Genomic DNA, 13144 nt, shown 5'->3' with positions numbered 1-13144 from the left:
CCCCTGCAGCACTGAAGCCATGCCTGGACTCAACTGCGGAAGAGAAAGGAGCTGTTTACAAGACAGGCCACGTTTACCACTGACCAATAACCGCAGCCTGTGGGGAAGGAAAAGGGTCTGTGGCTTCCCTCAGCCCAATTAAGGCTGATATGGATTTCCTTTGATTACTTTGCGGGTGAGTGGGAGCTGGGTTGCATTCTCCTCTCTGTATCATTGGAGTTCTGCATTTTGCCCAGAACCCACAAGTGCAGTTGTGAGTTAAAATGTGCCTGTCTCTTTAAGGAACCTTTTGACCTTGTTCCACGAAGCAGCCTTTTACAGAGCTGAAGAGCTGTGATGTTCTGTGATGGTGCTGTGCCAGGCCTGCCCTAGGCATGCAGGAGCCTGAGGTCATAGAGTCCTTAGGTGGCAGACTGGGCTGCATTGGTTCAGGCTGGGGGTGGGAAATGACATGAAGAAGAAGAAGAAGAAGAAGAAGAAGAAGAAGAAGAAGAAGAAGAAGAAGAAGAAGAAGAGATTGCAAGTAGAAAACTAACACAGAAGGCTGAGCTAGAACTTTTCTGCCTGCGGTCCTAGATTTTCACGTGCATGGAGTTCTTTTATGTGAGAGAATGTTTTTTAAAAGGCAAGTTGCTCCATTTGCAGCCTGAAGAAGCACAATCCAGTCTACCACACTGGGACTCTAGGGCCCTTATTCTGCTGCCTCTATTTATTTAAAAAGTATACTGCCCTTAAATCATAAATTTCCTGGGTAGATCAACTAACAGAAACACTGAAAAGCAGTGCTTGATATGTTTGTGCCCCAGGGAACAAGGAGGAGAAATAGATTGGAGGTTAAAAGCCTGGTAAAAGCATAAAGGGGTTTGATATAGAAATATATTAGTGTAGGCACCAGGCGAGCCTCCCTGGGGTGAGAATTCCACCAGTGAGATGCCGCTACGAAAAAGATGCTCTCCTCAGGGGCCCTTGGTGGGTTTACCTGATACATAACCTCTGAGGCTGCTTGATGTGAGAGAAGGCAATCCCTCAAGTTTCTAGGTCCCAAGCCATGTGGGGCTTTGAAGGTAAGCACCAGCACTCAGCTGCATGTGTAGACCAAGATTCAGGAGGAAAGTCCATGGATATTTAGAACTAATGGGCAACAGAGAGTCATAAAGGTACTGGAAACAGGTGCCCCGTGATGCTCCTATATAGTGACATTTTATTTCCAAGATTTGTGTGCCATAATGAGGACTAGAGACTTAGGGTGCATACACAACATACATAGAAAGTGCACAATTTCCTCCAAATAATCGTGGGAACTGTAGTTTGTTAAGGCTATTGGGAATTGTGGCTGTTGGCAGGGTAAACTACAGTTCCCATGGTTCTTTGCAGGAAGCAATGGGCTTTAAATATATGCTGTGTATGCTGTGTCAGAAGCTTGTTTGTTTTAAGAAAAATAAAAGGGCAGGGTCCTTACAGCAGTGGAAGTGCTGGGTAGATGCCCCTCTGTGCTGAATAGTTACTTCAGGACTCCCTGTTCCTCATGGGTGGGCTAAGCAAAGTTAGTGTTTGCAGCTCCCCACTGTGGCCGTGCTCTGAGGACCTCTAGAAAGGTGACTGTGGGGAAGCACCGTAGGCTAGCTCGGGAGGAAAATTCCTCCCACCGGCTTTTTTTAACAAGTTTCTATTTCCCCCTGTCGCTTACCCTGGCAGCGAGAAACAATCTAGCCCCCGGAGTTCCAGGTTAGAGATTGACACGGGACCCTCTGTGGATGAGCCGCTCCCTGAACCCGCCAGCAGGTAGGAGAAGGTGTGGCAGACAGACCTCTTCCCAGGAAGTGGCAGCATCTCAGCGCTGGCTGCGTGGTGGAGGATGACGGCACCTGTAGGAACGGTTGCATTCCACCCCAGAGATGGCTGTGCCTGGGCACCCTGGGGCTGGATCCGTCTTATAAGCAGATGCTCTTTCTCTCTCTTTCCCAGGCTGCGGATGAATTCGGATGCGGGTGGTGGGGGTCGCCAGCGTGGTGGAGGGAGCAGCCCCATCCGCAAGCTGGCATCGCCCTTCATGGATGGGGGCCGCCTGTCCTTCCCCCTCCTGCAGCCTGCCCACTCCAGGACCTTTCACCCAACTGAAAGGTGAGAGCAATGAAGAAGAAAGCAGGGGTAGGTGGGTGAAATTCCCCGTGGTTGCAAATGCACGTTAGATGGATAGCCATCTCTCCATGTATGATCTAGTTGAGATTCCTGCATTGCAGGGGGCTGGACCTTCCAACTCTACAGTTCTATGACTCTTGTATTGCCAGGTGTCAGGGACTGGCAGGGCTCTGAGGAGTGTGTAGCAGCAGAGGCAGGGGAAGGGCTCAGCCATTTGTGGGGTTTTGTGCCTCCCACGAGGCAGGAGTCGGGACTGGAGGAAGGGGAAGAGGCTGAGCAGTTGGAGACAGGGGAGGAGGTGCAGAACACGCCAGGAGCAGAGGAAGAGACAGTTCCTGAGAGAGGTGGCTGGTAGAATCCCCAATCCCCTCCGTCTTCTTCCCTGCTGTCTCCAAGGACCAGGAGGGGTTCGAAGAGGCAGGCACAGTGGCAACATCCATGTAGGAGAAGCCGCAGGCTGTTTGCACACATCCTGTCAGGCAAGAGTACCGTATTTTTTGCACCATAACACTCACTTTTTTCCTCCTAGAAAGTAAGGGGAAATGTCTGTGCGTGTTATGGAGCGAATGCCTACGGGTGGCAGGGGGAATCTGCTGCAGTTGTGAGCAGAGGATCCATGGTTCCCCTTCCTTCCCTCCTCCGTGGCTCGCTTTGAAACAGCAAAGTGGGAGAAGAGCCGCTGAGTGGGGAGGAGAGAGGGACAGAGAGCCTGCTTGCTTTAAAGGAGCAAAGCGGGAGAGGAGAGGAGCCGCTTACACGAGTGTAAGCGGCTCCTGTCCGGTTGGCTCCTTTAAAGCAAGCAGGCTCTCTGTCCCTCTCTCCTCCCCACTCAGCTCGCTAAATAGCATTATCAGCAGCATCCTTCTCCACACACCCCATGCGTGCTCCTTGTCCCTTGAGTGCTTTTCCTTCCCTCCCCACTTAAAACGTGGTTACAAAGCACGGATCCACATGGATCCTCAGGATTTTTGCACTTGGTCACCCCAAATTCACCATCAGATCACATAGCATGTCCATGGCTACATCTTGCACCAAAAAAAATCACGCACCCACTGTTGCCTGGGGTCACAGTGGTGCAAAAACGTGGTTACAAAGCATGGATCCACATGGATCCTCAGGATTTTTGCATTGGGCTACTCCAAACTCACTGTCAGATCACATGTCTGTGGCCACAGCATGAACCACAAAAATCATACATCCACTGTTTCGTTTAGAATTTTTTTTTCTTGTTTTCCTCCTCTAAAAACTACGTGCGTGTTATGGTCTGGTGCGTGTTATAGAGTGAAAAATACGGTACCTAAGTTTGGGTGGAGATGTGGCCACCATTCTGCTCAACAGCTTGGAGCACTAGCCTGGGGAGGGGATGCCAGCTGCTTAGCCACCAGAAGCGTACGTGAGTGTTTGGTGCACCTTAGGAGCTACCACAAGTTCATGCTTTGTAATAAAGAATTAATCTGCTGTCTGTCTGTCCTCCTTCAGCTGGGTGTGCTCAGGGCATCAGAGCAGTGTGTGAGGTCCATGGGAAGCCCTTGCCCAGGGCAGAAGAGAAGGAGGCGGGTTGCTTCTCATTAGAATCATAGAATTGTAGAGCTGGATGGGACCCGATGGGACCCATGAATGCTTCCTTACACTAAAAAACAACAAAGCTCACTGCAAGTCGAAATCTAATATATATATATGGGAGAGCGTTCAAAAATGGTTTTCCTCTGTAGGCAGATTGAAATGGAACAGTCCATTCTGCCATCTCATTCTGCCACTGCTTGAGCGGATCCAGCCATAGGGATCCATTAGTAGGGAAAGAAGAATCAAATGAGCAGCAGAGGTGCAGGTAAGATGATGCTGGAAAGATCAGGGAGAATTTAGCAAAGTGAGTTTTATGCTGAAGAGAAACAGCTTGCTGAAAACATAAGGAATGCTGGTACTGACATCATAAGCCTTGTCAGAGCAGTGTCAGGAAAAAAGCAAAGGAGGCAGGCAGTATTTGAGTTTGTATGGAACAGAGATCTAGAATAGAAGTAAAGGCATCTTACCTCTGTTAATCTGTTCCTGTGTTGCACAAAGATAAGGAATGTCCCTCCATAGATTTATAGTGTAGCCTGATAGTGCTCTCTCTCTCTCTCTCTCACACACACACACACACTTGTCATTGTGGTTAGAGAAGTAATTTGCAAAATGCAAAGGCACCTTAAGTCTCTAGCATACTCTTCCCCCAAGGAAATGTGCCCTGTGACCCTGCCCATAACTTCCCATCACTCTGGGAAACAGAAGCACAGAACAACATAGCTGAGAGGCAAGCAGAGAAGTGCAGAGATTTAACTATGTGGACTAGAATCCTGATGATGCAGTTAGGGACAATAGGAGGTCTTAAATTTAATACTCTCTTCTGTTCTGTTTGCTCTGCCCCAGGCCAGAAGTTAGCCCACGGCCCTGGGGAGTCAACAGCTCAGAGAGGCAGGGGCTGATGGAGAAACGGGTGGATGTAGATAAGGTAAAGTGCCAATCATTTTCTCTCTTTCTCCTCATAGAACATTTCTGCTGCCTCTGCAGTTCCTCTCCCCTCCCCACCTGCCCTGCTCCCTCACCAGTCTTTTTCTCTATTTCTCAATTTTCAGGAGGTTGCCAGAAATATGGATTCTGTGTTCAAGGAACTTCTTGGAAAAACTTCTGGCTTGAAGCACATGGGGGCTGACGATGCCCTCCCCCACCCTGAGCAGCCAGAGCTCCCAAAGGGCACCCCCACTGGCAAGAAGGGAGCCATCCCTGCCAAAACGGCGGTCTCTTCGAACAGGGTGCTCCTGCGGGGCAGAGGGGTCTTCAAATCCTCTGGGAACGGAGAGTGAGCCAGACTTGGGGTGGGGGGAAGTGTCCCCAACATGTCTTGCCCAATACTGTGATAATCTTCCCCTTCCCCTTCATCTTCTGAATACCAACTCAGGGCAGATGTGTGAGTGTCTCTCTCTCTCTCTCTCCTGTTACAAAACGATTTGGGAGGGTGGCGATCTGATTTTTATGGGAGTTTAATTTTAAGCCAAATGCGTTAAGCAGAATTTGCTATCCAGTGTCCTTGTGCACCCTGGAGGCGAGTCTGGAAGTTTTAATGTTGTGGATTCGGGTGGGGGTGTGTGTCGGGGTGGGGGTGGGGAGCTGCTTTAAACATATGGCAACTTTTAGGATTGTCTGCCCCCACCCGTTCCGCCTCTCCTCTGCTACCCATGGTTTGCACTTGGATTTGCATGTGAAAGTGGTGAGGTGGGGGACCAGGATTCCTTTGGATCTGTTCTTGGCTAAGGGCGGGTGGGTGGGGGGCTAATAGTGACTAGTGTGGGTTACAATGCAAGGGGTTGAAAAGGAGGGTTCTCTCTCTTGTATGTGTGTTCTGTTCCTGACATGATTCACACAAGCCCTCGCCAGCTGTGTTCTCTTCTTCCCTCGCTTCCCAAACCCCGCAATGTATCCCTTGGTGCTTCTCACATTTGTCTGGATTTGTAAAACTCTTCCCCCCCACGCTGTCCCCGGTGCAACCTCATCCCTGTGCGCATCACCCTTTTACATTGGGGCAATAAGTAAGGGGACATAGTTGGGGGAGGGCATCCATGTGCCAATATTTCCCTTGCATTCAAGGAAGGTCTACTTTGTTCCTCTCTCTCCTTTTTTTTAAATAAAAAGTCTGAGCTGCTCAGTATTAATCAGGGCTGTGTGTAACTCAAGGCTTTAAAATTCTGTGCCAAGAAAAGCTGAATTCTTCAACCTGTATAAATTATGCAAATCAAGCAAACTTGCGTGGAGTCTCTTTCATAACTTATTCTGCTTGGGCTAGTCAAAAAGAGGGGGAAGCATCAGTACAGCGCTCTGAGATTCCTCCCCATGGAAATCTTACTAAGCCACTCCTGTGGCTTCTAAAATATCAACAGGCTTTGGACCACACACTTTCAAGCATATCTCTGCAGCCATTAAGGCTAGAAACTTGCTTTAATTTTTTTTATTAAAAAATACAGCTGAGATTCTCAGGAAGTGGAATTTGGTGCCCAGTACCACATCCTGTGCCTTTTTGGTTCTCTTACAGAATCACAGCATACACACAGCCCTGGTATTGATTCTCTTCTCCATTACCAGAAACAATTCTGCACTGTGATCTCCCCCTGCTGTCTCTTGCAATAAACTGGATTTGTAAACTCTCCGCAGATAGCACCCTCCAGCCAGAATTTTTTTATGGAATAAACACGACACTGAAGGATCTCTTGGGCTTTATTTTCATACAATGCAGATTTGTTTTTGTTTCTTTTAACAAAAGGAAAATAGTCACCTTTCTTTTCAAAGCAGGAATTGACACTAGTGGCTGAACTTGGGTTTTTGTAACTGTGCAGTTGCCACAGTGCTGCTGTTTCCCCTGCTTGGAAAAAGAAGTGTTGAAAGGCTGTCCCTGACGGCACACCGCAGCTTCAAAGGGACGAGAGAATAGATGGATGAAACCTTATGTCTTGTGACTGTCGGTCCTAGGAGAGGATGGAGCTAATCGCAACATGAGACATGATGCTTTAATTCTGTACACAAAGGAATTCATACTGTGGCACACTGTGAGACAGAGGGCTGCTTCATGGGGCACAAATAGAAGACAGACAGATGCATAGGGCATATCCTACTCAGAACGCCTGCCATGCCAGCCTAATCGCTGAGGTTTCTGCAAAGTACTTCCCACTAGATTCTGTCATGTGTGTGTGTTTAGGGGCTGCTATTTGGATTTCCCATTCCAGACCACCACTTTGTCTTGGCATGTGGAGGACAGGGAGTTAGAGGAACAGCTCCACCAGCCGGAAGCTCCCACCTAGATCAGGCCTCTAGCTGGAGGAAGGCAAACCCCGGAGTCCTGTCCTGGTCCCAAACAGAGCCTCAGTCCTTGGCACGTTCCTTGCGCAGGGCCACTCGGACGTCGCCGCAGACCTTCCCCACAGCTTCGAAGAGCGGGTCGCAGAAGGTGCGTATGCAGAGGGCATAGCAGCGCCCACAGCACTGCACCTCTATGAAGTAGCTCTTGATGCAAGGCATGGCTCCCCAGATGTGGCAGAAGGAAATGCAGGCGAAGAGGAAGCCCCAGAGCAGGGCAAGGGGCAGGCCCAGGGCCCCCGACAGAATCCGGTAACACCAATACTTGCTGACAGTAAAAGTGGTGTTGCTCGCCTTCCACACCCCGTCAAAACTGTGCGTGCCCTCTGGCTCAGCAATCACATCTTCAAAGTCCACCTGGCAAGGTAGGGAAAAAAGCCATGAGTCAGGCAGGGCTTAATTTTAACCAGGATATGAATTTTAGAAAGTCTTGTTGAGCATCTCTGCCTCTGGGGGAGCTGCAACCAGCCTTGCACATCTGGGTCCTAGCGTGTGATGGATGAGTGCTCTTTGCCCTTAGCTAGACATTTCACACAGCTGCATGTCACAAAATGGCCAGGCCAAAGCAGCTTCTGGTATGGAATGGCTATGAGCAGAGAGACAGCAAGAGACGGTGCTTGCTGAAAATCCCCTCCCCAAAGCCGTTGTTCCTCTTGGTGAAGCTCTAAGCCTGTGCTCACCCTCACAGACATTTGTCTTCTACCCTATGTGGGGAGTTGCAGTCGTCAGGATAGGGTTACGCAACCTCCCATCCCAGCTGCTTCAGTACTCCAAGCTGTTCCACACAGGAAGCTGCCTTTCCCCCTGACAAGTGGCCAACTATGTTTTGTCACACACATTTGCATCATGAACATCTGAAGAGTCAAAAGGAAGCTCTTCATAGTTAAACTATGGAATCCGCTCCCATGAGAAGTGATGACCACCACCTTGGATGGCTTTAAAAGACAAATTCATGACGGACATGGCTAGCAGGAGCCACTTGCCATGATAGTGCCTCTGAAGACCACGAGGAGAGGGCTCTTCTGTTCAGGTTCTGCTCACAGACACCTTTTGGGCCCCTGTGAGAACTGGATGGGATCTTTTGTTCTTAGGTGGCCTGTCATTCTGCCCTGGCTCTGCACCCACTTCTAGAAGAGCCAGGAGGTCCACAATCAATGGTCAGAAATGTACATGAGGATGAAACACCTTTGGGGAAGATTCTGTCCCAAGCAGGATATGTCCCAGCCGACTGGCCTTTCTTGTATGTTATTCTGGCTATGTTCTCATGTTTCATTCTTTCTATTTTCCTCAATCATTTCCTCGGATTACATGGGCAAATTTTTAACATACTGCAATGTAGTGATTTTTAAGGCTCTCTGTGGCCTTGGGTCCAGCTTACCTCAAGGATCTCTCCTAACCATATGAATCCTTTGGGCTGTTCAGGTAATCAGGAGAAAATCTTTGCTTTGGATGGCAATTTCCTGTGTGGAAACCTCAGTTGGCTCCTTTGGCTGGTTCTGTGAAACCTCCTTCCTTGGGAAACTTGCCTTTACTGGCTCTACAGAGCCTTTACAGAGCTATGACTGTTGTTTAAGCACACCTATTTAATCTCCTTGCAGAGGCAGACCTCTCATGCACCAAGAAGAGGCACCTGCCTCAGTCAAAAGAGTTGAAATCCACCATTAGAGGCGGCAGACAGATCAGACTGATGAGACCAAACCCAGGGGAACTTCTGGTAGAACCTCCTGGTGCATTGCACCCCCCCACACATGTTCATTTGTGGCAGAAGGATTGTCATGTAGGTTTTCTGTCCCCAGCACTAAAATAGTCCCTGGACTTCTGTGCAAATTGATCATAATCCATCCTAGATTAGAGAAAAAGTGTGAATTTACAGACTGCTTTTAATGGTTGGGAGCTGTCCAGGTTCTGCCAAGAAGGGCAGGGTTGGCGTACAGTTGTACCTTGGAAGTTGAACAGAATCCGTTCCAGAAATCCGTGTGACTTTCAAAACATTCGGAAACCAAAGTGCAGCTTCTGATTGGCTGCAGGAAGCTCCTGCAGCCAATCAGAAGCCCGGTTGGATGTTGGGGTTCCAAAGAACGTTCGCTAACTGGAACACTCACTTTCAGGTTTGTGGCGTTCAGGAGTCAAAACGTTTGAGTACCAAGGCGTTCGGGATCCAAGGTACGACTGTATTTTAAATCCTGAGCAAAAGTCAGATTAAAATGTAAAGAGATGAGAGCAGACCTCTCAAAGGTAGAGCAACGTGATCAGCATTAAGTGGATTAAACATCAGCATTATCTTTCCAGAGTGCCATTTTCTTTCTTCTTCTTTTCAATCTGTCCTTTTTATAGCCTTGTTACCTTCCTTGCACGGTGGGATAACCACCCGTTGACAGAGTCATAAAGCTAAAAAGAGAACTGCATCCAGTTCTACTTCTGAGGGCCAAACATGGAGCACAGAGAGAGGAGGCTTTGCTTCCCCACTGCAGTTGGAATGAACAGACACACACAAACACACACAGCTTGGAGCCTTGGGGAGTACAATGAAAAAACACCACACCACTTGCCTGGTCACCTATGGGGAGTAAGAATTGCCATGAGGTGACCTGTAAGACTGGAAGCACTTGCATATGGAAAGGATTGCTTCCTTCTCTTTTCCAGGCTATACACGGGCTAGTAAAATTCATGAACCCACAGCATTACTGACCACTTCCTTGTCAGTGCACACCACACATTAGAGCACATGGCTTTCCCTGCAAAGCAGTGCTTTTTCTGGAGGTACTCAAAAGTATGCACTGCCCAGAACAATCCTGAGAACTGTAGTTTTTGAAGGGTGCTGGGAACTGTAGCTCTGAGGTGGGGAAACTACAGTTCCCAGGAATATTTTAGGGGAGTTGTATGCTTTAAATGTATGATGTGGATGCAGGAAAAAGAAGTCACTGGGAATCAAACTCACTTCAGGTGCATGACATACCATATTGGCCTGAATATAAGCCTCACTTTTTTTCCCCAAATTCTGACCATGAAAAGTTAAAGTGTGTCTTAAATTAACAACCTTACAAAAATTGGCTTTTACGATATCGCTGCAGACATAGTGTAAAACAGAACGGGAGTGAGCGTCTGCGGAATTTTAAGGGAGCGGCTTATATTCAGGTATTGTCTCTTCTTCCTTTCCCCCCTTGAATTTTAAAGGTGCAGCTTATATTCGGGTGCGGCTAATATTCAGGCCAATAAGGTAATATGTGGAATATCGCAAGTGTCTCTTTTAGCAATCTGGGGCAAATTAGCTCCTTTTAATCTAAACAACCTCACAGGGCTGTTGTTATGCTGTGAACATTGCTCTGAGCAACATGCAGGAAGGCAGGATAAACAAGGAATCAAGTGAGGAAGCTGGCTATCTTTTTTATACAACAAATAGGTGAGGTTATAGTAAGTCCGCCGGGAGATGAAGATTGCATTACTTATTCTTAGGACCTCCTCCACCCTGCCCCAGTTCCTGAGGACAACTGGAGTGGCAAGCCAGGGTCCCTGTCCGCTCTCCCTCAATATAATGGACAGCAAATCATATGCCCCTGATCTGGCACCAAAGAGCATTTCTCAAAGGGCCCCATGGCCACCAATTGCCAGTTCCTACTTGTGAACTCCCATGAGCCTCTGGTGCTTGGGAGAAATGAACACGGATGTGGGCCTGAGTTACAGAAATAGCCACCACTCTGAATTTTTTGGTGGTGACCAATTCTTTCTAAAGATGAACTAGGAGGAAGCGACTGCCACTATGGGCTGAAGGACTGTTCCAGCTGCCTTTGAGATCTCCCATTCACTCTCCTGTTTTAATTCTATTCCACAAAAGCATTATTTCATGTTTATGGAAATTTTAGCTGTAGGTAGCTTTGCAGTCCTGCACCCGAGGCTCATGTCTTTGAAATAAATGCAATGAGGGTGTCAGCTAAGGCATCTGCATTCTGTTTCTGGCTCCGTGAGAGGACCAGTACATTGGCCATTTTCTCTCACTGCCCTTAGGCAACAAACTGCCTCCTACCTCTTTCTCCCTCCCTCTTCAAATCCTCTTCCCAGCCCAACCTTTTCTGCGAAGACCTAGCTGACTCTTCCTCCCCTGCCGTGCCATCTTCACTACAGCTGCCCCAAAGCCATCCCTTGGCGACTAAGGGCTCATCCGCACTTCAGCTTGTCCTGTGCCGAGAAACCAATGGGTCTGGGTGGTTGCCCTGCTCCTTTCCCAGGGAAAGCCACTCTAGCTCTAAATCGGAGCAAATGGCAATCCGCAGAAAACCTAAGCTGCCTTTTGCTCCAATTGAGTGCTAAAGAGCAGGGGAAAGCAGCGGCACAAGAGGAAATATGGATCAGCCCTAACTGTCCACAAGGACGTTGTTCTGAAACAAATATAAGCATTGAACGGACAGCAGCATTCGCTCAATGGCCATATCCACCCAGACGCAGGGCTCAGCCACAACTCTGAGGTCCTAAACCTGCCTTTTACTGCTGTAACCTGATTGATGTTTGTTCCAATTCAGCAGTAAAGAGTGGGCTTTCCCGGGAAAAGCAGCAGAACAAAAGAAAAACCTCTCGGACCAAGGGAAGTGTGGGTGAGCCCACAGACGAAAGGATTCTTGGAGAATCTACTCTCTTTCCCTGTAGCAAATTGCAACAGATGTTGGGCTTTTGTTTGTATCTCAGTTGGTGAAGTGCTTCATGGATCGAGTGCAGAAGAGCTTCTGCTGTTTATACTGGAAGGAGAAAGGGCTTTAAAGAGACCTTTGCCTGGGTCTCTCCTCAGAAGAAGGAGGGAAAGGGTGGGTCAGTGCTGGGACCCAAATGGGAAGCAACCGAGGGCCACATTTGGCCCTAAACAGCCACTGACCTATTCTTCATCTAAGTAACTGCATTTGCTGCTCATCACTACCCATCCCTATTCTTCTGTTCTCGCCTTGCTATATATATTATGAACAACATTAATGTCCTGCCTTTCTGACTCAATATGAGATGCTCAAGGCGCTTTTAGATTGTATGTTCCTTGGGGCATATATGCCACTCTCCCTTTTTTTAGGGGAGTTTTGTGCCATAGCAGAGATGAGCAGAAGGTTGATCAGGATCTACAGGTATTGCAGTAGGTCCCAATTGTTTTCACAACAGCAGCAACCCACCCACCCCAGAGAGGCTGGTGAAATGAAGAAAGCTTGCCAAGGAAAGGAGGGGTGGATCTTCTGCCTGAAAGGGCTGTGAGCTCAATTCTGGCACTGAAAACAAGCTCCTCAGAGGAGCACTGTCCCTTAATCTCCCCCTCTCTTCACAACTTTTGCACCCGGCTCCCGCTTGTGGACTTTAGGGTTCTGGGGAGGTGGATGGGGGACAAAGCACATCCCTCAAGTTTTAAGTCTCACTTGGTGCACAAATGAATATCGTAAGGGGGCAGGGGATAGAGAGCTCACTCTGCTTTCTTTAAGCTACTGCAAAGGAGCATTGGTGCTATCTGCAGAAGGAATTTTCTCTTTTGTTCCTGGGCTATTTTTGAAAGCTTTGCCCACCCTCCCACCCCCACCTCCTCGCTCCATCTGCTCTCAGTCTAAAGGGAACTTCGTCATTTTGCATCCTCAGGAGTGCTTCTTTCTGCCATTAAAATAGGAATGCTCTCACCTTTACCACTTCTTGGTTGATCTGCTTGGGGTCTCTTTCCACCAGATCTATCTCTTTGGTGAGGGGGTCCCGGGAGTCTATCTTCCCCAGGGTCACTTCTTCTTCTTCTTCTTCCTCTCTTCCTCCTCCTTGCTGGGCCATGGCTCCAGGCCGTTCCCTGCTTAGCTCCTTTCCCTCTGAAGAGCACCAGCCAGTTGTCACTGGCTGTCAGGACGGAGCTCCCTCTCCCCACCTGCTGACTCCGTCTGGACTGCCGTCCACAGATAGGGGAGTCTGTTCTGAAAATAGTCTGCTTCAAAGCCAGAATGCATCTGCCTCTAGGGTAGGGCAGAGGTTTTTTTTGGTAAGGCTTAGTATAGTTTATGGTATAGTTAATGGCTCTATCTCTTTTTTATTTCATAGCATAAAATAATTGCAATAGAATGTTGCTATGAAGGGTCTCTGTCCAGGGTCCATCCAGCTGAAAAGAACTATCCAGGTGGCAGCCAGG

General features: G+C 48.4%; 2 protein-coding genes across 6 annotated transcripts in view; one reads left to right on the top strand and one right to left on the bottom strand.

The window, feature by feature from the left end:
- The window catches only part of ARHGAP4 (Rho GTPase activating protein 4), a 42133-nt gene extending 35758 nt beyond the window's left edge, over positions 1 to 6375 (top strand). For 4 of the 5 annotated variants that reach the window (XM_028711895.2, XM_028711894.2, XM_028711897.2 and 1 more), the window contains 4 exons: positions 1696 to 1782; positions 1966 to 2121; positions 4546 to 4627; positions 4752 to 6375. In XM_028711895.2, the coding sequence (XP_028567728.2) occupies positions 1696 to 1782; positions 1966 to 2121; positions 4546 to 4627; positions 4752 to 4979 (553 nt within the window). In that variant the 3' untranslated portion in view covers positions 4980 to 6375. The remainder of the gene's footprint in view (positions 1 to 1695; positions 1783 to 1965; positions 2122 to 4545; positions 4628 to 4751) is intronic. The other variant, XM_028711896.2, reaches the window with a different exon arrangement.
- Positions 6367 to 12898, bottom strand: LOC114587521 (caveolin-3-like). Its single transcript, XM_028711901.2, has 2 exons — positions 12655 to 12898; positions 6367 to 7377 (listed from the first exon to the last, which is right to left on the bottom strand). The coding sequence occupies exons 1-2, from the start codon at positions 12793 to 12795 to the stop codon at positions 7027 to 7029; spliced, it is 492 nt and encodes a 163-aa protein (XP_028567734.2). The 5' UTR covers positions 12796 to 12898; the 3' UTR covers positions 6367 to 7026.
- Positions 12899 to 13144: the final 246 nt, after the last annotated feature.

Source organism: Podarcis muralis, chromosome 17, assembly GCF_964188315.1.
Source record: "Podarcis muralis chromosome 17, rPodMur119.hap1.1, whole genome shotgun sequence".
Taxonomy (NCBI): domain Eukaryota; kingdom Metazoa; phylum Chordata; class Lepidosauria; order Squamata; family Lacertidae; genus Podarcis; species Podarcis muralis.
Note: the sequence above shows the minus strand (reverse complement) of the source record. Positions and strands in the feature narration are given on the sequence as shown.

What these genes read in the sequence shown, in the direction of transcription:
- LOC114587521 (XM_028711901.2), bottom strand. Translation starts at nt 12,795, where the DNA reads ATGGCCCAGCAAGGAGGAGGAAGAGAGGAAGAAGAAGAAGAAGAAGTG. An exon ending in TCAACCAAGAAGTGGTAAAG is followed by an intron (nt 7,378 to 12,654) that starts GTGAGAGCATTC and finishes CTACCTTGCCAG; the next exon opens with GTGGACTTTGAAGATGTGAT.